The following is a 23030-nucleotide window of genomic DNA, read 5'->3' as shown; positions in this document are numbered from 1 at the left end:
TTCCCCCTCTTTATGTTCTTCCATTGCTCGACATCAGGAGCTTCTTCTTTAAACAAGTTTTTAAAGTTTCTGTCTTGTCCTCTGTTGACAAACAAACAAATATTTCACCCTGAATTCACAGCCTCGGGTGATAATCTGGTGTGGAGCTGCTGTTGTAGCAACCACTGAGCTCAGGTTCTGAGCTGAAAAGATTCACGCCAGCAAAACGCTGCAGACCTCCAGGACCTCGGGGGACGAGACTTCGTTATCTTTAATTACCGCGGCTCCGCTGGGGTGGACTTTTATTCAATCTGCTGCTGCACTTGCTGCCAACATATTACCGCGCAATTACACTTCACCTCAGGAAGCCCAGGTGTTTTTTTTCATTGTCGAAGGTGGTAAAAAAAAGTGATGCCTCGTACTTCCTCACGTATTAACGAGGCTTTTCCCAGCGACCGCGGCCTGTTGACAATCCTCTTATACCGCGCCGCTCTAGACCTGGATTAGTGAGTAACACCTAAAGGTTTTTTTGGCCCCCGAGTCACTTTGAAGGATTTGATTGAGTGGGCCTGCAGCTGACCCCGGACGCGACGATGTTCTGAACCCGTCTCTCATGAGTGTCTCCGAGGGTGGACCTGGTTTCGGGGGTTCGGCTCCGGGCTCCGGTTCTGACTCCGTGGGCGAGAGGCGTCGGTCGCTCTCCAGGGTGCTGAGGTCGTCTCCCGACACGACGCTCGTGGTTTGCAGCCCAAACACAATGATCCGCCTCGGCTTCACACGCCTGGAACTGATCTGGTTCTGACATGTAAACGGATGTTTAGTTGACTTTAACTTTGGGCTGAAGCTGATGACGACGACAGGAACTGACCAGACGGTAAGTTTTTGATACGACTTTAAATCTAAAGACTTGTTTTTGTTGAACTTATTTGGATTGAAAAATAATAAGAGTTTAGTTTGAGCTCAGGCTCTGAGTTCCATCTTCTTCCATGTTCCTCTTCATCGGGTGTTATATTAACTCATCTTAGTAATGTATTAGGTATTACATATACGATACATATATAAGTTCAACAATATGATATACTGTAGATACTGTAGTAACAAGTATATATTTGTAGTATTGTCAAGTACTTGAGTCTGGAGTTGTGATAGTGTAGTAACAAGTATATATGTGTAGTATTGTCGAGAACTTGACTCTGGTGTTGTGATAGTGTAGTAACAAGTATATATGTGTAGTATTGTCGAGAACTTGACTCTGGTGTTGTGATAGTGTAGTAACAAGTATATATGTGTAGTATTGTCGAGAACTTGACTCTGGTGTTGTGATAGTGTAGTAACAAGTATATATGTGTAGTATTGTCGAGTACTTGACTCTGGTGTTGTGATAGTGTAGTAACAAGTATATATTTGTAGTATTGTCCAGTACTTCACTCTAGTGTTGTGATTGTTTAGTAACAAGGATATATGTTTAATATTGTCCAGTACTTGACTCTGGTGTTGTGATATTGTAGTAACAAGGATATATTTGTAGTATTGTCGTATTACTTGAATTTACAGACCACATGACTCTTGACAAAGTCGTAACTTCTTTCAATTGTTTTCAAACCAAAATATGTCCAAACATCAGCTTTAAAAGCTGCTGGGCTCACTGTATCCTCTCGTCCTCAGTCATCGCCGGGATTTATTTGTTACGTCATTTGACTGCTGCCATCTAGTGGCCAGAATTCTTCATTTCAACACCAATACAAACCAACCCAGTGACTATTTGCATGTTAATTGTTTACTAAATATTGAATATTTTATTTTTATAAGTGAATTAAATTATAATTATAAGATTAAAGAGGATTTATTTGTTGACTATATTTGGGTGAAGCTGGTGACGGCGACAGGAACCTTAAAACTTGTTTTACTTCCAGGTCGGGATGAGATAATTGGTGGAAAAACTGGATCAACTTGAGAGAAGATGCAACATATTCCTCTCAACTTTAAAGGGGCTCTATGGGAGTCCAGCCATCTCTGTGTCATCAGAACCAGGACCACGTTGCCCATAAACCAGTTCATCCTGTGGCTCCTGCTGGGAGTCCTCACCTTCCCCTGCTGCGTGCGCTGCCTGATCTTCAAAGTGGGAGTTCTGGGCCCCTGGAACTGTGACCCGGTCTACTACAGGGCCTTACCCGTGGCGGCGGCCAGGCTGGCCGTGAGCAGGATCAACCAAGACCTGAGTCTGGATCTGGGCCTGAAGATGGACTTCATAATCCTGCAGGAGCCGTGCGAGACGTCCAAAGCCCTGACGTCCTTCATTCACTACGAGAACATGGCGGACGCGTTCCTGGGCCCGACCAACCCGGGGTACTGCACCGCCGCGTCCCTGCTGGCCAAGAACTGGGAGAAGGCCATCTTCTCGTACGGCTGCGTCAACTTCGAGCTGGACCGGATCACCGGGTACCCCACGTTCTCCAGGACGATCCCGTTCCCCTCCGAGGTGCTGTTCATCGTGCTGAAGTACTTCAGCTGGGCCAACGTGGCCGTGGTCTCGTCCAACGACGACATCTGGATGGAGACGGGGGTGAGGCTGGGGGCCGCCCTCAGGAAGAGGGGTCTCCCCGTGGCCCTGGTCCGACCCATCGGGGTCAATGAGACCGAGCTGGAGAACACGCTGATGGCCATCGAGACAGCGGGGGAGGTCAGGGGTGAGTTGATGTGACTTGTATATATCAACATGTTCTACACATATAATCCACAATAGACTCGTTTTATAAAGACATTCAAAGATCATTCGTTAAACGAAAATTTTAGCAGAAGCATTTATTTCATCTTGTGTTCAGTCCTTAACAGTTAAATATTTACCGAGCTTCCAAGTAATACTTCTGCTCCAGAGAAGCTTAAACTTTTGAGATTTTTTGAATGACTTTACAGATTTGAATTTAAATTATTGGAATGAAAATTAAATTAAGTTTCATGTAAATGTGTGGTCGGTTGAAAGTTCTTCTATGTTCCTCTTCTTTGGGTGTTATATTAACTAATCTTAGTATTGTTACTTGTTATTTCTCACTATGAATTAGGAGTGTGTATTGTCTGGTGATACAATACGTATCAAGTCAAAGATAAGATTTATTACTGTAGTAACAAGTATATATGTGTAGTATTGTCCAGTACTTGACTCTGGTGTTGTGATAGTGTAGTAACAAAGATATATGTGTAGTATTGTCCAGTACTTGACTCTGGTGTTTTGATAGTGTAGTAACAAAGATATATGTGTAGTATTGTCCAGTACTTGACTCTGGTGTTGTGATAGTGTAGTAACAAAGATATATGTGTAGTATTGTCCAGTACTTGACTCTGGTGTTTTGATAGTGTAGTAACAAAGATATATGTGTCGTATTGTCTAGTACTTGACTCTGGTGTTTTGATAGTGTAGTAACAAAGATATATGTGTAGTATTGTCTAGTACTTGACTCTGGTGTTGTGATAGCGTAGTAACAAGTATATATGTGTAGTATTGTCCAGTACTTGACTCTGTTGTTGTGATAGTGTAGTAACAAGGATATACGTGTGGTATTGTCCAGTACTTAACTCTGGTGTTGTGATAGTGTAGTAACAAGTACATATGTGTAGTATTGTCCAGTACTTGACTCTGGTGTTGTGATAGTGTAGTAACAAGTATATATGTGTAGTATTGTCCAGTACTTGACTCTGGTGTTGTGATAGTGTAGTAACAAGTATATATGTGTAGTATTGTCCAGTACTTGACTCTGGTGTTGTGATAGTGTAGTAACAAGTATATATGTGTAGTATTGTCCAGTACTTGACTCTGGTGTTGTGATAGTGTAGTAACAAGTATATATGTGTAGTATTGTCCAGTACTTGACTCTGGTGTTGTGATAGTGTAGTAACAAGTATATATGTGTAGTATTGTCCAGTACTTGACTCTGGTGTAGTATTTACAGACCACATGACTCTTGAGGAAGTCGTAATTACTTTCATTTGTTTTCAAACCACAATATCTCCAAACAACAGCTTTAAAATCTGCTAGAGTCACTGTATCCTCTCGTCCTCAGTCATCGCTGAGATCTTGTGGTATTTCAACGTTCCTAAAGTCGGAGGACGTAATGACTGCTCGCGGCCGGAAGTGTAATTGCAACACAAAAATGAACAAACAAAGAAACATAATTTAACCCTCATGTAATCTCAGGGTCAATGTGACCCAAAGGCCCGAAAACAAATGCAAAACCATTTAAACCGCAGTCCAAAAAACATACAGAGGTTGATTGAGAACTTTGGGGAAATCGTCCATAGCTATGAGTGTGTGTGTGAATGGTTGTCTGTCTTTGTGTGTCCTGTGACAGACTGGCTTCCTGTCCAGGGTGTCCCCTGCCTCTTGCCCTATGAAACTGGGATAGAATCAAGTCTCTCCGCGACCCCCATAAGGGATAGAACGATAGAAAATGAATGAATGAATGAGGGACAAGAAAAAAAAAAAAGGGGGAAATAACGAAGATATCTGGTTATGTTGAGAGTTTGAAGATTAATAAATAACCTGGTATAAAATGTATTAGAAATATATATATTATCACTTGATTCTGATCACAAGACCACGTCTTACCAAAGTCTGGATTTACAGTTACTGTTTTAGAAAAGAAAGACTTAAGGAAGACCTTGATCTTCAACGACGTTCACAACTGTCTTCTGACTCGTGACTCTCGGTTCTGTCCTAGTGGTCATCATGTGCATGCACTCCGTCCTGATCGGAGGCGAGCAACAGGCCTCGTTCCTGCTCAAGGCCCAGAGAATGGGTCTGACCTCCGGGAAGTATGTTTTCATGCCCTATGACACCCTGCACTACAGCGTCCCCTACACTCGTCCTCACTTCTTGCTGCAGAACCACAGCAGGCTGAGGGAAGCGTACGACGCTGTGCTCACCGTCACCGTTGGCTCCGGAAACCTGTCCTTCTCCGAGGTTTACTCCGGAGTCAAGGAGACGCAGGAGGTCAACGTGGCCCTCGCACCTGAGCAGGTAAACAACTCTTTCACCTGGAAGGTGAGCTTCGAGTGGCATTAACATTAACGAGTTGTGATAAAACTGATCGAAAATGACTCAGAAAAATGTCAAAATCGGACCTTTTCCGTCCAGTTCTTACATTTCTTGATAAGAAAGAAACACCTGACAATAGCTTGAGCTCCTCGAGGCAACAATTACAAGATTTATATTTAATCAGACAAAACTTTATTCGCCAAATATATCTTGACAGACGATAGAACGAAAATAAATAGTCGAAGAACAGTCAAAAACATTTTAAAATACATTAAGTTAGTGAGTAAACTGCTTTCATTTGTTTTCAAACCAGAATATGTCCAAACATCAGCTTTAAAAACTGCTGGACTCACTGTATCCTCTCGTCCTCAGTCATAACTGCTTTCATTTGTTTTCAAACCAAAATATGTCCAAACATCAGCTTTAAAGCTGCTGGACTCACTGTATCCTCTCGTCCTCAGTCATAACTGCTTTCATTTGTTTTCAAACCAAAATATGTCCAAACATCAGCATTAAAAACTGCTGGACTCACTGTATCCTCTCGTCCTCAGTCGTAACTGCTTTCATTTGTTTTCAAACCAGAATATGTCCAAACATCATCTTTAAAAGCTGCTGGACTCACTGTATCCTCTCGTCCTCAGTCGTAACTGCTTTCATTTGTTTTCAAACCAGACTATGTCCAAACATCAGCTTTAAAAGCTGCTGGACTCACTGTATCCTCTCGTCCTCAGTTGTAACTGCTTTCATTTGTTTTCAAACCAAAATATGTCCAAACATCAGCTTTAAAAGCTGCTGGAGTCACTGTATCCTCTCGTACTTAGTCGTAGCTGCTTTCATTTGTTTTCAAACCAAAATATGTCCAAACATCAGCTTTAAAAGCTGCTGGACTCACTGTATCCTCTCGTCCTCAGTTGTAACTGCTTTCATTTGTTTTCAAACCAAAAAAGGTCCAAACATCAGCTTTAAAAGCTGCTGGAGTCGACTGTATCCTCTCGTCCTCAGTCATCGCCGGGATTTATTTGTTAAATCATTCGACTGCTGCCATCTAGTGGCCAGAAGTCTTAATTTCAACACCAATACAAACAAACCCAGTGACTATTTGCATGTTAATTGTTTACTTAATATTGAATATTTTATTTTATAAGTAAATTATAATTATAATTATAAGATTCATGAGGATTTATTTGTTGACTATATTTGGGTGAAGCTGGTGACGGCGACAGGAACTCTACAAACTTCTTGTACTTCCAGGTCGGGATGAGATAATTGGTGGAAAAATCTTGTGGTATTTTAACGTTCCTAAATTTCGGAGGACGTAATGACTGCTGCCATCTAGCGGCCGGAAGTGTGATTGCAACACAAAAATGAACAAACAAACACATATTATTTTTACCCTCATGTAATCTCAGGGTCAATGTGACCCAAAAGCCCCAAAAACAAATTCAACACTTTGACCTTGAGATTAGACAAGGGTTAAAACACAACTCAAAACTAAAAATCATTTAAAAAAAAAATTGAAATACTACAAAACAAGCAAATATCATCTTATCAACTTATATCTGACTGTATTATTTAATTATTTTATCTCTGTTTTAATTATAATAATTTTAAATCAATACTATAAAAAGACAATGTCACAAATAAACACAAATCAACTAAATAAACTGTCCAAAAACCAAAGCTTGCTCCGAACAGAGAAATAAAACAGGAAACAAAAAACACGTTTTATTCATTTGATTAAATGAGTTTCTCACCGTGATGTTTAGTGAATGTTGAAAACTGGTCAAACTTTACATCTTCACGATCAAAAGTATTTTCTAAGCGTGTGTGATGTTGCAGGTGAACCCTCTGTTCGGAACCATCTACAACAGCATCTATCTTCTGGCCCGGTCCATCCACAACGCCAGGAGAGCAGGGATGAAGCTCTCGGGCTCCAACCTGGCCTACTACACCAAAGAGGTCTCCTTCCACGGCTTCAACCAGAAGGTCCTGGTCGACGCCGGCGGAGAAGTGACCACGAATTACATCGTCCTGGACACGGACCACCTGGGCGGCGAGCTGCGTCCGACCCAGGTGGTGGATCTTTCCTCGGGCCGGGTCCGCGACACCGGGAGGTCGGTCCATTATCCCGGCGGATCTGCTCCACCGGCCGACTCCAGCTGCTGGTTCGACACCGGCGCCGTGTGCACGGGAGGCGTGGAGGTCACGTACATCATCGTGGTCATCTCCGTCGTCCTGGCCTTGGCTGTCGGCGCCGTCGCCGTGGGCTTTTACGTCAGGTACTGATGGACATTTGTTATTTATCTTCTGGATCGAGTCAAACCTTTTCGACCCGGCAGGAGGAGGATCCAACAGACCCAGCTGGTCAAAGGTCCGAACCGGATTCTGTTGACTCTGGAGGATCTGACCTTCATCAACCCTCAACTCAGCAAGAAGGTGAAGATGAAGGTTTTTACTCACAACGAGAGTTCAGAAGTAAATGTGAGCCGTTGGACTTTGAACTGGAACTTCTAAGAAATCATTTCTGCAGCATCGAATTCAGACTCAAACCAATTGAAATTTCAGTCACTGATGTAAACATTTAAAAAATATTCATAAATATTCAGAAGAGTCCATTAACAAGAAGATGAAAAATATATATTTAATAAATAACAAGAAGTATAATTAAAACAAAGAACTAAACAAAGAAAGAAAAAAACAGTCCAGTATCTCTAAATGTGTGAAAGTCCAAAACCGAACTGGGGAACAAAAGGTTGAATCAATTGTTATTTAATTCACTAATTTTATTTCTTACCACAAATGTTTTTATATTCTTTCATTGCGTAAATAAATTCAGAGTAAAGTTCAGCGTGTAAAGAAATAAATGCAGAAAATATTCAGAAGAGTTAATTTACAAGAAATTTGATAAATAACAAAGAGTCCAATTAAAACAAAGAACCAAACGAAGAAAGAAAGAAAAAAAAGAGTCCAGTATCTCTAAATGTGCGTAAATAAATTCAGAGTAAAGTTCAGCGTGTAAAGAAATAAATGCAGAAAATATTCAGAAGAGTTAATTTACAAGAAATTTGATACATAACAAAGAGTCCAATTAAAACAAAGAACCAAACGAAGAAAGAAAGAAAAAAAAGAGTCCAGTATCTCTAAATGTGCGTAAATAAATTCAGAGTAAAGTTCAGCGTGTAAAGAAATAAATGCAGAAAATATTCAGAAGAGTTAATTTACAAGAAATTTGATACATAACAAAGAGTCCAATTAAAACAAAGAACCAAACGAAGAAAGAAAGAAAAAAAAGAGTCCAGTATCTCTAAATGTGCGTAAATAAATTCAGAGTAAAGTTCAGCGTGTAAATAAATCAATGCAGAAAATATGCATAAGAGTCAATTTATAAGAAGATGAAAAATATTTGATAAATTACAAGAAGTCCAATAAATGCACGGAACAAAAACAAAAATAGTCCAATATCTCTATATGTCCAAAAGTCTGGGAATAAAATCAAGTTTTATTTAATTCATTCAATTATTTTCTTACCATGATATTTTAATATATTTTTAAGTGCATGAATAAATTCAGTAGTATTTTTTTCACATTTAAAAAATATATTGTAGAAAATATTCAGAAGACTCAATTTACAAAAAGAATAGAATTGAAAAACAATCAAATCTTTCTCTTTTTCCTGAAGAAAGTCAGCGTTCGTCGTGTAAAACATGCAGAAAATATGCAGAAGACTCAGAAGTATAAACTCAATTTACAATAATAATAATAAAAAAAAAAATTCAATAAATAAAAAGAAATTCAATTAAATCACTGAACAAATAAAAAAATATCAAAAAGTCAAAACTGAACTGTGGAATAAAACAGGAACAAAATGAAAAATCAAGTTTTATTTAAAGCAATAAATAAGATTATAACCATAATGTTTTATTATTTTTTCCAACGTGTGAATAAATTAAATTAAATATTTTAACGTGTAAAAAAATGGAATATACTTTGTAAATGATGGCTCGGGGAAAAGTAGTGTTAATGCAGTGTAAGAAAATGTGTTTTAAAATTCTATGTTAATATCTGATGTTTTATTTATTTTTTATATTCCGCTTTAAAATTGTATTTAGTGCTATAAATGAAAAGGTTTTTCAAAATAAAAGTCCAATTTTCGATGCTTTAAAAATTCAGAGTAAGAATTTCATCTTCAACGTCCGATGTCGCTCGTGTACGAGACAAACTTGGAATGCGTTGATATGGTTTCCTGACTCGTGCAGAAGATCACGCTGGAGGATCTGAGTGAGTCCAAAAGCACCATCGAGGACAGATCCGCGGACCCGTCTCGCTCCATGAACAGCACCATCAGTACGACCCACGAGACCACCAACGTCGCCGTCTACGAGGTCATTTGATTCACCGCCACCGTAGCCTCTTGTTTGACGGACTTACTTCAACGTGGTTTTTGTTCTAGGGTGACTGGGTTTGGCTGAAAAAGTTCACCGAGGGTCAGTTCAAGGAGATGAAGCAGAGCACCACCAAGTATCTCACCAAGGTTCGTGCGCCAGTGTCGACGAGGCTTCATGAAGCAGCTGACGGTGTGTCGCGATACAGTGTCTTTACTTTAAAAGGCCACTAGGTGTCAGGGTTGTTGAGTTGGATCAGAGCTTAAGATCATAAAGCAGAGAATGACATCTAGTGGTCAAAATGAAGCAACTGTATCATGATACATCATCAGCTGTTTCATGAAGCCTTGTCAACTCATTACCAAGATTCTCTTTGTATTTGAGTCTAGAAGTGATGACTCGAGGTTTAATGAGAGATTGTGTTCATTTTCAAAGGTAATACCTTCTGAACAAACATACTTATCGAAGAGAGCGCCACCTAGTGACGTCTGAAAATCACTGTATCATGAAACCGTATTTGCTTCTCAATGAAACCTCATCAAGGAAGTAAATCATAAGAATAATGACTCGTTGATTTTTTTATTTCAGTTATTGAAACTTTGATTCATTTATTTCTATTTGTTTTATTGAAAAAAATATTTAGTAATTTATTCAATAATGTCTTTATTTAAACGTTGAATTTGTTTTTATTGACAAAATATAATTTTGAAAGTATAACATTTCAAATATATTATTTAAAAAAACAAAAGCTATATATCCATCCATCCATCCATCCATCCATCATCCATCCATCATCCATCCATCCATCCATCCATCCATCCATCCATCCATCCATCCATCCATCCATCCATCCATCCATCCATCCATCCATCCATCCATCCATCCATCCATCCATCATCCATCCATCCATCCCTCCCTCCCTCCATCCATCCATCCATCCATCCATCCATCCATCCATCCATCCATCCATCCATCCATCCATCCATCCATCCATCCATCATCCATCCATCCATCCATCCATCCATCCATCCATCCATCCCTCCATCCATCCATCCATCCATCCATCCATCCATCCATCCATCCATCCATCCATCCATCCATCCATCCATCCATCCATTCATCCCTCCCTCCCTCCCTCCATCCATCCATCCATCCATCCATCCATCCATCCATCCATCCATCCATCCATCCATCCATCCATCCATCCATCCATCCATCCATCCATCCATATATCCATCCAACCATCCATCCATCCATCCATCCATCCATCCATCCATCCAAACTCTAACTCCATGTGTGTTTTATTCCAGATGAAGGACCTGAGGAACGAGAACGTGAATCCGTTCCTCGGCTTCTTCTCCGACTGCGGGGTCTTCGCGGTGGTGACGGAGCACTGCTCTCGGGGGAGCCTGCAGGACCTCCTCAGGAACGAGGACGTCAAGCTGGACTGGATGTTCAAGTCCTCCCTCCTGCTGGACCTCATCAAGGTTTTCTTGGTCCTGACGCTGTGGAGGTCCATCACCGTGACGACCATGACTCTTGTTCGCAGGGAATGAAGTATCTGCACCACAGAGACTTCGCTCACGGTCGACTCAAGTCTCGCAACTGTGTGGTCGACGGACGCTTCGTGCTGAAGATCACAGACTATGGGTTCAATGAACTGCTGGACTCTCAGAAGGCTCCAGTGGAACAACCTCCACCTGAAGGTAGAATCTTCTGAAACAAACATTAGTATGAAAGTACGTCAGTGACATCGTTGGATCATTGTGTTCAAGTCTTTAAATATTGATCATTTGGAAAATATATATATAAATATTTTAAATGAAATTGATTTTATTTTTACACATTCAGTTTGATATTGTAATTCCAATAAGTCAAAAAAGAACATTTTAAATATTTGAATTGAAAAAGTTGTATATTGAATATTTGGTTCTATATATATATATATAGTTCAATATTATATATATAATTGTATAAGAATATTAAAAAATATATATATTTGTTTTTAAAAACATAACATTTCCAGTCATTCCAAAAACCTTCTTAATTTAAAATTATTTTTGAATTCACAGTTATTCAAATTAAATATAAGGTATATAAAAAAAAATTCAATCCAATGTTTAAAACAATAATTTGTTAATTTTTTTTAAATTAAATAATTAAAAAAGGTAAAAACAAACATTTTAATTTAAATATTTTAATTGAATTATTCTCTCAAAAAATCCAGGGCTTTAAAATAAAAACAAACAACATTTAAATTAAAAATTAAATCACAGTTTCAACATTTGAAATATGTATAATATTCGACGACTCCAGGTATATTACGATGAGAACTAATACTACTACTAATACTACTACTAACAACACTAGTAAGAGGGTTTACTTGAATCTTTGACATGTCTACGTCTGAATCATCTTGTCCGTTCTACTCAATCATTTCCACCGTCGATGCGTCCAGAACTTTTCTGGACGGCGCCCGAGTTCTTGAGGGACCTGGCGAGCTCCCGCAAAGGAACTTACAAGGGAGACGTCTACAGCTTCGCCATCATCCTCCAGGAGGTGGTGGTTCGAGGTCCACCGTACTGCACGCTGGGACTCCCTCCCGAGGGTAGAGCGTTCGCTCGGCAGGACAAGAAGTACTTTTCACTGACTCGCTCTTTCCTTGAAGAGATCATCAGGAAGGTGAAGAAGCCTCCGCCCATGTGTCGTCCCACTGTGGCCCCTGACCAGGCCCCTCTGGAATGTATCCAGCTGATGAAGCAGTGCTGGAGCGAGATGCCGGATCGAAGACCGTCCTTCGATGAGATCTTTGACAGGGTTTGTTTTGCTCTGTTTCGTGTAGAAGCAGAACTTTTTAGCGAACTTATGAGGATATTTTTGTACCACTTGTGTTTGCTGTGAAAAACAAGTATTATTGTTTATTGTTATTATTATTAGTCTACCCTTATTCTGGTTAAGTGACAAATGGGTGGGTTAAGGTTTTATTTATCCAAAGTAAGTTAAATCAAATTAAGAAAAAGGAGTGCAGGGACCTCACGGTGAACAGGAAAATTCCCAAGTTGTTTAGCAACAGTTCAATTTTAACTGATTTGTTTATGATACAAAATATAAGGACAAGATATTTGTCTGGATGACAAAGTATACCGTATATACCGTAGGTCAAAAAAGAACATTTTAAATATTTGAATTGAAAAAGTTGTATATTGAATATTTGGTTCTATATATATATATATAATTCAATATTATATATATAATTGTATAAGAATATTAAAAATATATATATTTGTTTTTAAAAACATAACATTTCCAGTCATTCCAAAAACCTTCTTAATTCCCAAGTTGTTCAATTTTAACTGATTTGTTTATGATACAAAATATAAGGACAAGATATTTGTCTGGATGACAAAGTATACCGTATATACCGTAGGATATAGTAGCAAAAAAACACAAAAACACACAAAAAAAACTTGCTCATATTAATGATGACACTTTCCTTCTGCTAAATTACTCAAATGTATATTTATGTCCATATGAAACGTTGTTGGACAAACACTAACTATTTAATTCCGTCAAAACTCAAGATGAAATTTGGTAGTTGCTGTAGAAGTCCTTTGCTGACAAACCTGCCATTTTGTTTTTTCATGAAATGGGTGCACTACACCTACGTGATGTGCAGTCATATTCCTAAAAGTTAGGCTCAGCTCAAAGTATTCGAAGAACAATAAGTACTTGACTTGTGGTGGAAAATTACTTCTAAAGTATGTTATCACGTTTACTTATCCACACATGTCAACATATTCAATCATTGCTGGTGTTTAAGTCATTGCTTTTCGTTGTGCTGAAAAAGGAATATATGGGATGTTTCCAGATAATACATACTAGGTTTACTCAGATAAACCTTCAGGAAGAAACAACCTGTTCCTACATCTAATACCAGTTCATTCCAGTTCGGACCTTATTGTTCTCTCTCGGATTATCAATAACTGACGATGCAGTATAAAGATGCGGAACCGGATCAGTTCTTTCTTCAGGTAGAAATCGGACATACATGAGTATGTTCTGTATTCCTCTCTCCTTGTACAAGTAAAGCTTTTGTGACTTTTAACCATCTCTGATATCTTTGAGTTTCAGCTTTAAGTTTTATCTCTAACCTGACAGCATCATAGTCAGATGTAGAGTTTTCTCTTCCCCATGAACAACAACCTTTGTTTTCGTGGCGTTCGGGTCACCTTGACCCTAAGATAACAGAAGGGTTAAAGAAACTTAATTTAGTGGCGTTTGTAAGAAAAGCCAAAAACAATGAAGTATGAACATAGAAGCAGATATTGAAGTGGAAAAGGATGTTATTGAAGACTTGACTATAATATCAGAATATATGTTTGAATCTTCAAAACATTTTTCTTATTTTTAAAGTTTAATTGATCCGCTCAAGAAACCTTATCAACACAAAATAAAATGAAGTTTCATTTAAACATCAGTGGAGGAACTAACTAAACTTATAAACAATCAATTACTAAATAAAAAGTAAAATCAAGAAATCATTGTAGAACTTTGAAATATAGGTTAAAGGCTCAGATGTATAAAAGTGACGAGGAGAATGCAGACGAGGTGGAACGACAGATTTGAAGATTCATAAGAAGATGCTCAGGTTTTCATTGAAGGTGAGAAGAAGGAACGAGATTAGAAATGAATCGTAGAGAAAATCTTGGATGTTAATAAAAGAAGAGAAAATATATAGAAAAAATGTATTTCGCTAAAATAAAGTAAACAATATGAATACATCTTTAAAAAATGTCGCTTCTCTTTTCCCAAAAAATTTACAATAGAAAATAAAAATCAACTTTCGTTTTAATTTCAGTGGAGGAACTAACTTTCCTCAAAAAACTACTGACTCAAAATGTATAAAAACTACGAATTAAATGAGTAAATTTCATCCCTTTAACCTTTTTCTCTCGAACGACTGGGGTCACGTGGCCCTGCAGCCGTGACTCGATGGTTTGTGACCTTTGACCTCCTCCACAGTTCAAGATCATCAACAAGGGCAAGAAGACCAACATCATCGACTCCATGCTGAGGATGCTGGAGCAGTACAGCTCCAACCTGGAGGACCTGATCCGCGAGAGGACGGAGGAGCTGGAGGCCGAGAAGCAGAGGACGGAGAAGCTTCTGTCGGAGATGTTGCCTCAGTGAGTCCATGACATCATCGGGCGTGTGATGTCATCGACTCACCCCTCGACTCTCTCTCTCTCCAGCTCCGTGGCCGACGCCCTGAAGACCGGCGCCACCGTGGAGCCCGAGTACTTCGACCAGGTCACCATCTACTTCAGCGACATCGTGGGCTTCACCACCATCTCCTCGCTCAGCGACCCCATCGAGGTGGTCGACCTCCTCAACGACCTCTACTCTCTGTTCGACGCCGTGCTCAGCAACCACGACGTCTACAAGGTCGGCCATTTTTTTTTACGGGAGACGCAAGGACGTCGTGTTGACGCGTGGAACTCACCGCAGGTGGAGACCATCGGAGACGCCTACATGGTGGCGTCGGGTCTGCCCAAGAAGAACGGCAACAAACACGCCGCCGAGATCGCCAACATGTCCCTGAACATCCTCAGTTCCGTGGGAACGTTTCACATGCGACACATGCCGGACGTGCCGGTCAGGATACGTATTGGTATCCACTCAGGTGAACATCTACGTGACCTTTATTATTTACATGTGTTCTTAATAAAGATTAGGTGATACCATAATAAAATTAGACCATAACTTAGGTTTCTATAGCCAAGAATGTGTTGTATATATACTGTATACTGTAGTAACATGGATATGTGTGAAGTATTGTCGAGTATTTGACTCTGGTATTTCATAATTTACAAACCACTAAAAAATACACAAAATAGTCATTTCTGGCCACAAAATACTCATTTATGGCCACAAAATACTACTTCCTGGCCACAGAATACCTGATTCTGCCCACAAAACACTAATTTCTGGCCAAAGAATACTAATTTATTGGTACAATACCAATTTCTGTCCAAGAAATGCTCATTTCTGGCCAAGAACTACTAAGTTCTAGCCACAACATACTAATTTCTGGCCACAGAATACTACTTCCTGTCCACAAAATACTTGATTCTGCCCACAAAATACTAATTCCTGGCCAAAATATACTCGAAATACTACTTCTTGGCCAGAAAAATACAAATTTTGAACCACAAAATACTACTTCCTGTCCACAAAATACTACTTCTTGGCCACAAAATACAAATTTCTAACCATAAAATACTACTTCCTGGCCACAAAATACTACTTCTTGGAAACAAAATACTCATTTATAACCACAAAATACAACTTCCTGACCACGAAATACTCATTTATAACCACAAAATACTACTCCCTGGCCACAAAACACTTCTTTCTAACCATAAAATACAACTTCCTGACCACGAAACACTCATTTCTAACCACAAAATACTACTACCTGGCCACAAAATATCAATTTATAACCACAAAATACTACTTCCTGGCCACAAAATACTCATTTCTAACCATAAAATTCAACTTCCTGACCACGAAACACTAATTTCTAACCACAAAATACTACTACCTGGCCACAAAATACCAATTTATAACCACAAAATACTACTTCCTGGACACAAAATACTCATTTCTAACCATAAAATACAACTTCCTGACCACGAAACACTAATTTCTAACCACAAAATACTACTACCTGGCCACAAAATATCAATTTATAACCACAAAATACTACTTCCTGGCCACAAAATACTCATTTCTAACCATAAAATACAACTTCCTGACCACGAAACACTAATTTCTAACCACAAAATACTACTACCTGGCCACAAAATATCAATTTATAACCACAAAATACTACTTCCTGGCCACAAAATACTCATTTCTAACCATAAAATACAACTCCCTGACCACGAAACACTAATTTCTAACCACAAAATACTACTACCTGGAGACAAAATACCAATTTATAACCACAAAATACTACTTCCTGGCCACAAAATACTCATTTCCTAAAGCGAGCTCAGGGAGGACGGAAACCTCCCGTGGAGCAGAAGGGCCACGAAACACTTACTTCTAACAACAAAATACTACTTCCTGGCTACAAAATACTCATTTATAACCACAAAATACTACTTCGTGGCCACAAAATACTCATTTCTAACCATAAAATACAACTTCCTGACCACGAAACACTCATTTCTAACCACAAAATACTACTACCTGGCCACAAAATATCAATTTATAACCACAAAATACTACTTCCTGGCCACAAAATACTCATTTCTAACCATAAAATACAACTTCCTGACCACGAAACACTAATTTCTAACCACAAAATACTACTACCTGGCCACAAAATACCAATTTATAACCACAAAATACTACTTCCTGACCACAAAATACTCATTTATAACCATAAAATACAACTTCCTGACCACAAAATACTCATTTCTAACCACAAAATACTACTTCCTGACCACAAAATACTAATTTCTAACCATAAAATACTACTTCCTGACCACAAAATACTTCTTTTTGGCCACAAAATACTTATTTTTGTGGGTCACGAAATACTAATTAGAAAATACACAGAAGAATACTAACAGAAATACACACATTAAAATGTGTGTCCACTAATGTCTCTATCATGTCTTTGTGTATGTTTGTGTGTCCATCAGGGCCGTGTGTAGCTGGAGTGGTGGGTCTGACGATGCCTCGCTACTGCCTTTTCGGAGACACAGTCAACACTGCCTCACGTATGGAGTCCACTGGCCTGCGTGAGGATCTCAGCGTCTGCAGGTTTTCTGGTGAACGTGCTTCAGTAACGTGCGTCCTCTGGTCAGCTTATAGAATCCACGTCAACATGAGCACCGTCAAGATTCTTCGCTCTCTCAACGACGGCTACAAAATAGATGTTCGCGGCAAAACAGAGCTGAAGGTAAATTGAAGGTTCACAGTGTTTCCATGTTGTTGGGAGAGAAGATTAGAATGATTTGAATATCATAATAAACTTAAACCATTATTAAAGGATTCTATTGTCAAGGATGTGTTGATACGTGTCACGATACAGACTCAACCATACGATCTATAGTGATATATAGTGATAGTGTAGTAACAAGTATATATGTGTAGTATTGTCCAGTACTTGACTCTGGTGTTGTGATAGTGTAGTAACAAGTATATACAGTATGTGTAGTATTGTTGAGTACTTGACTCTGGTGTTGTGATAGTGTAGTAACAAGTTTATATGTGTAGTTTTGTTGAGTACTTGACTCTTGTGTTGTGATAGTGTAGTAACAAGTTTATATGTGTAGTATTGTCGAGTACTTGACTCTGGTGTTGTGATAGTGTAGTAACAAGTATATATGTGTAGTATTGTCCAGTACTTGACTCTGGTGTTGTGATAGTGTAGTAACAAGTATATATGTGTAGTATTGTCCAGTACTTGACTCTGGTGTTGTGATAGTGTAGTAACAAGTATATATGTGTAGTATTGTCCAGTACTTGACTCTGGTGTTGTGATAGTGTAGTAACAAGTATATATGTGTAGTATTGTCCAGTACTTGACTCTGGTGTTGTGATAGTGTAGTAACAAGTATATATGTGTAGTATTGTCGAGTACTTGACTCTGGTGTTGTGATAGTGTAGTAACAAGTATATATGTGTAGTATTGTCGAGTACTTGACTCTGGTGTTGTGATAGTGTAGTAACAAGTATATATGTGTAGTATTGTCGAGTACTTGACTCTGGTGTTGTGATAGTGTAGTAACAAGTATATATGTGTAGTATTGTCGAGTACTTGACTCTGGTGTTGTGATAGTGTAGTAACAAGTATATATGTGTAGTATTGTCGAGTACTTGACTCTGGTGTTGTGATAGTGTAGTAACAAGTATATATGTGTAGTATTGTCGAGTACTTGACTCTGGTGTTGTGATAGTGTAGTAACAAGTATATATGTGTAGTATTGTCGAGTACTTGACTCTGGTGTTGTGATAGTGTAGTAACAAGTATATATGTGTAGTATTGTCGAGTACTTGACTCTGGTGTTGTGATAGTGTAGTAACAAGTATATATGTGTAGTATTGTCGAGTACTTGACTCTGGTGTTGTGATAGTGTAGTAACAAGTTTATATGTGTAGTATTGTCGAGTACTTGACTCTGGTGTTGTGATAGTGTAGTAACAAGTTTATATGTGTAGTTTTGTTGAGTACTTGACTCTTGTGTTGTGATAGTGTAGTAACAAGTTTATATGTGTAGTATTGTCGAGTACTTGACTCTGGTGTTGTGATAGTGTAGTAACAAGTATATATGTGTAGTATTGTCCAGTACTTGACTCTGGTGTTGTGATAGTGTAGTAACAAGTATATATGTGTAGTATTGTCCAGTACTTGACTCTGGTGTTGTGATAGTGTAGTAACAAGCATATATGTGTAGTATTGTCGAGTACTTGACTCTGGTGTTGTGATAGTGTAGTAACAAGTATATATGTGTAGTATTGTCGAGTACTTGACTCTGGTGTTGTGATAGTGTAGTAACAAGTATATATGTGTAGTATTGTCCAGTACTTGACTCTGGTGTTGTGATAGTGTAGTAACAAGTATATATGTGTAGTATTGTCCAGTACTTGACTCTGGTGTTGTGATAGAGTAGTAACAAGTATATATGTGTAGTATTGTCGAGTACTTGACTCTGGTATTGTGATAGTGTAGTAACAAGTATATATGTGTAGTATTGTCGAGTACTTGACTCTGGTATTGTGATAGTGTAGTAACAAGTATATATGTGTAGTATTTTCCAGTACTTGACTCTGGTGTTGTGATAGTGTAGTAACAAGGATATATGTGTAGTATTGTCCAGTACTTGACTCTGGTGTTGGGATAGTGTAGTAACAAGGATATATGTGTAGTATTGTCCAGTACTTGACTCTGGTATTGTGATAGTGTAGTAACAAGTATATATGTGTAGTATTGTCGAGTACTTGACTCTGGTGTTGTGATAGTGTAGTAACAAGTATATATGTGTAGTATTGTCCAGTACTTGACTCTGGTGTTGTGATAGTGTAGTAACAAGTATATATGTGTAGTATTGTCCAGTACTTGACTCTGGTATTGTGATAGTGTACAAAATACTAATATCCGTAATAACCGTAGTTTCAGTGTAGTGTGAGCTAAGTGTTGTTTCTCTTCAAGGGAAAAGGCATCGAAGAGACTTACTGGCTCGTGGGGAAAACGAACTTCATGAAGCCTTTGCCAAAACCACCAGAGATTAAACCAGGGTAAGTTTCACACTTGGAGGTTTTCTCTTTCAAATGTAGCAGAAATATGTTTTTTTGAAGTCGCTCAGAAGGTTTTACAGCAAATGAAGTTTGTATAGTTGTATTTATAGTTTGTGGTATAAATCCAGGGAAGACAATCACGGGCTGAAGGCGGCCGACATCGCCGCCTACAAGACCAAGAAAGCCCAGAAAAAGGCTTGACCTTCGTGACGAAGGAGGTAGAAGTGTGTGTCGTTGTCGTGACGTGGACTCTTGTGTTGTGTTGCACGACTTCCTGCCTTCGTTGAGTCATAAATCGTGATTGCTTTTCGTGATCCTCTCGTCCTCTAATCTCCATCTATCCACTTCCACATCTTAATCACGATGAAAGAAGCTCTTTGTCTTTCGTTAAGTCACTTCTTCAGACCTTCAGGTGACGTGGAGCTGGATTTGTTTCTTTGACACTCAATCAAAAAAAACATCATAAAAGAAATAATAAGCAAAACAATAAGAAAAAAAACTAAAAAAAAATCCAAAGAGAAAAATCATTTTGAAAAAGTGTTCAAACACTTTCTTTTGATTTTTTGTTTTTTCAGTGAAGAAACTTTTTTCTTATTTATTTATGTTTTATTTATTTAACCGTTGGATACCAACATCGAGTCAATTTCAATTCATAAGGTTCTAAAACTACAATGTGCTCTTGAATAATGAATGACTTCATTTTTGTCCTTATTTGAAATTACAATTCTACCTCATGCATGCTCCGCCCTCCACAGGCTGTCGCAACATTCATATCATCAGGGTTTCAACTGTAACTCAGGTGCTCATAGCTCGTGTTATCTCAGGGTCAAGGTGACCCGAAGGACGGTAAACAAATGTGTTTCTGATATCCCTTGTGTCGTCTCTGGGTGAAGGTGAATGACCTCCATAAACACATATACGGTAGTGGAGGTCGTTCAACACACAACACTTGTACCACAAACACTTTTTGGGGTCACCTTGACCCTGAGGTGACACAAGGGATAAGAAACTAGTTTAATTGAAATATTATTTTGTTGTTAAAGCATTTTTTTTAATAAGCTTATTTAAAAAACGACAACATTTGTTTGATCTAACTTTTAAAATCGAAACATTTTTATTTTATATTTTTATTTTTATATTTTTATATATATATATATATATATTTCTTTTTTTTTATTGTATTTTTTATTAATTATTTAATGACCTAAAAATGATAAAAATGAAAAAGAAATGATGGCTTGATCGTATCAATATTTATTGTTTATTAATTATTTAATGACTTAAAAACGATGAATAATTTATAGATTTTCCTTTGATCACATCAATATTTATTCTTTATTAATTATTTAATTACCTAAAAAATATGAAAAATTGTACATTTTCCTTTGTTCGTATCAATATTTATTCTTTTTTTTTTAATGACTTAAAAACGATTAAAAATTGTGCATTTTCCTTTGATCGTATCAATATTTATTCTTGATTATTTATCAAATGACTTAAAAACGATGAAAAATTATACATTTTCCCTTGATAGTATCAATATTTATTCTTTATGAATTATTGAATGACTTAAAAACGATGAACAATTGTACATTTTCCTTAAAAACAATGAAAAATTATACATTTTCCCTTGATAGTATCAATATTTATTCTTTATGAATTATTGAATGACTTAAAAACAATGAAAATTTTTACATTTTCCTTAAAAACTATGAAAAATTATACATTTTCCCTTGATAGTATCAATATTTATTCTTTATGAATTATTGAATGACTTAAAAACGATGAAAAATTGTACATTTTCCTTAAAAACAAGGAAAAATTATACATTTTCATTGATAGTATCAATATTTATTCTTTATGAATTATTGAATGACTTAAAAACGATGAAAAATTGTACATTTTCCTTAAAAACAATGAAAAATTGTACATTTTCCTTAAAAACAATGAAAAATTATACATTTTCCATTGATAGTATCAATATTTATTCTTTATGAATTATTGAATGACTTAAAAACGATGAAAAATTGTACATTTTCCCTTGATAGTATCAATATTTATTCTTTATGAATTATTGAATGACTTAAAAACGATGAAAAATTGTACATTTTCCTTAAAAACAATGAAAAATTGTACATTTTCCTTAAAAACAATGAAAAATTATACATTTTCCATTGATAGTATCAATATTTATTCTTTATGAATTATTGAATGACTTAAAAACGATGAAAAATTGTACATTTTTCTTAAAAACAATGAAAAATTGTACATTTTCCTTAAAAACAATGAAAAATTATACATTTTCCATTGATAGTATCAATATTTATTCTTTATGAATTATTGAATGACTTAAAAATGATAAAAAAAAATGATAGATTTTCCTTTTATCGTATCAACATTTGAAGGGAAAGAGATGAACAAAGAGACAAATCTCCTCCACACACACTTTGCTCGACACTTTCTCACGGACGTCTGATTCCAGGGACCACTGGCAGGACATGGTGACCGACGAGATCAAGATGCTTTTCCGTCGAGCCAACAGGCCGGTGCTGAAGCAGAGGATGTGAAGGAGGACGAGGAGCAGGTGGAGGACACGTCCAGAAGGTGATGGACGCACAGAGAACAGCCTCCGTCGCCGGCTTAAGACTTGTTTAATAGGATTGTCGGCGAGCGACTGATCCTCCTGCAGCGAACACAGCAGAACACGACGGTGCTAATGAAATGAGTCACATGACCTCGTGAAGGTCTTCGCACTCGTCCTCACTGACCACTGCGTGGTCACTCGTTCCAGAGGATCAGTGGACCACGAAGGTCTGGACGACCCTTGTTTTGAAATGGGATGAAACTACTTTTTTTTTCTTTTTTTCGTGGGTGTTTGGAAACGTTTGTCAAGTTTGTTCTCGCTCATAGAAACTTGTAAAGCTGTTGAAATAAATGGAAACAAATAAGCTTGAGACTTAAAAACTGCTTCTGAAATCAATGAGTGACATTTTTAATAAAGATATTATTGTTGATCAAAACTAAAACAAGTGAAAACATCAATATAAATTATTATATTATTATGAATTGTTGCACTAATTGTTGTTATTGAAACAGAAAGTCAACGTGAAATCCCGTCAGGTGTGAAGAAGAGCTCCCCCTAGTGTTGGAAAACACTTTCTTTTGTATTTTTCTGATCGTTTTCAACTTGATGTTCAGATCCTACAACATTTAATGAGGCCATGAGTTCGATTATCATTTTTGTTTTTTCTTTTTGGGCATATTTGTGAGAGAATTCTGATGAAAGAAGAGTCGTGATGAAATGTTTAATTTCTTTTCTCTACATTT

General features: G+C 37.5%; 1 protein-coding gene across 1 annotated transcript; it reads left to right on the top strand.

The window, feature by feature from the left end:
- Window positions 1–1939: 1939 nt before the first annotated feature.
- Window positions 1940–22270, top strand: gucy2f (guanylate cyclase 2F, retinal). The gene is made up of 17 exons (XM_087795244.1): window positions 1940–2666; window positions 4692–4990; window positions 6848–7287; window positions 7348–7444; window positions 9265–9390; window positions 9459–9539; window positions 10701–10877; window positions 10940–11096; window positions 11849–11998; window positions 12059–12207; window positions 14413–14576; window positions 14643–14835; window positions 14899–15073; window positions 17106–17204; window positions 17271–17365; window positions 19618–19703; window positions 22186–22270. Exons 1-17 carry the CDS (start codon window positions 1940–1942, stop codon window positions 22268–22270), a joined length of 3300 nt encoding a protein of 1099 aa, XP_087651370.1.
- Window positions 22271–23030: the final 760 nt, after the last annotated feature.

The sequence above is a fragment of the Callionymus lyra genome, chromosome 7, assembly GCF_982586985.1.
Source record: "Callionymus lyra chromosome 7, fCalLyr1.hap1.1, whole genome shotgun sequence".
Classification (NCBI taxonomy): domain Eukaryota; kingdom Metazoa; phylum Chordata; class Actinopteri; order Syngnathiformes; family Callionymidae; genus Callionymus; species Callionymus lyra.
The sequence above is the reverse complement of the archived record's forward strand: the minus strand, read 5'-3'. Positions and strand labels throughout refer to the sequence as shown.

Bases quoted from the DNA above. Each gene is read 5' to 3' on its own strand.
- gucy2f (XM_087795244.1), top strand. From the start codon at position 1,940: ATGCAACATATTCCTCTCAACTTTAAAGGGGCTCTATGGGAGTCCAGC. The intron at 7,288-7,347 runs GTACTGATGGAC...TCGACCCGGCAG, and splicing joins GCCGTGGGCTTTTACGTCAG to GAGGAGGATCCAACAGACCC. The intron at 14,577-14,642 runs GTGAGTCCATGA...CTCTCTCTCCAG, and splicing joins CTGTCGGAGATGTTGCCTCA to CTCCGTGGCCGACGCCCTGA.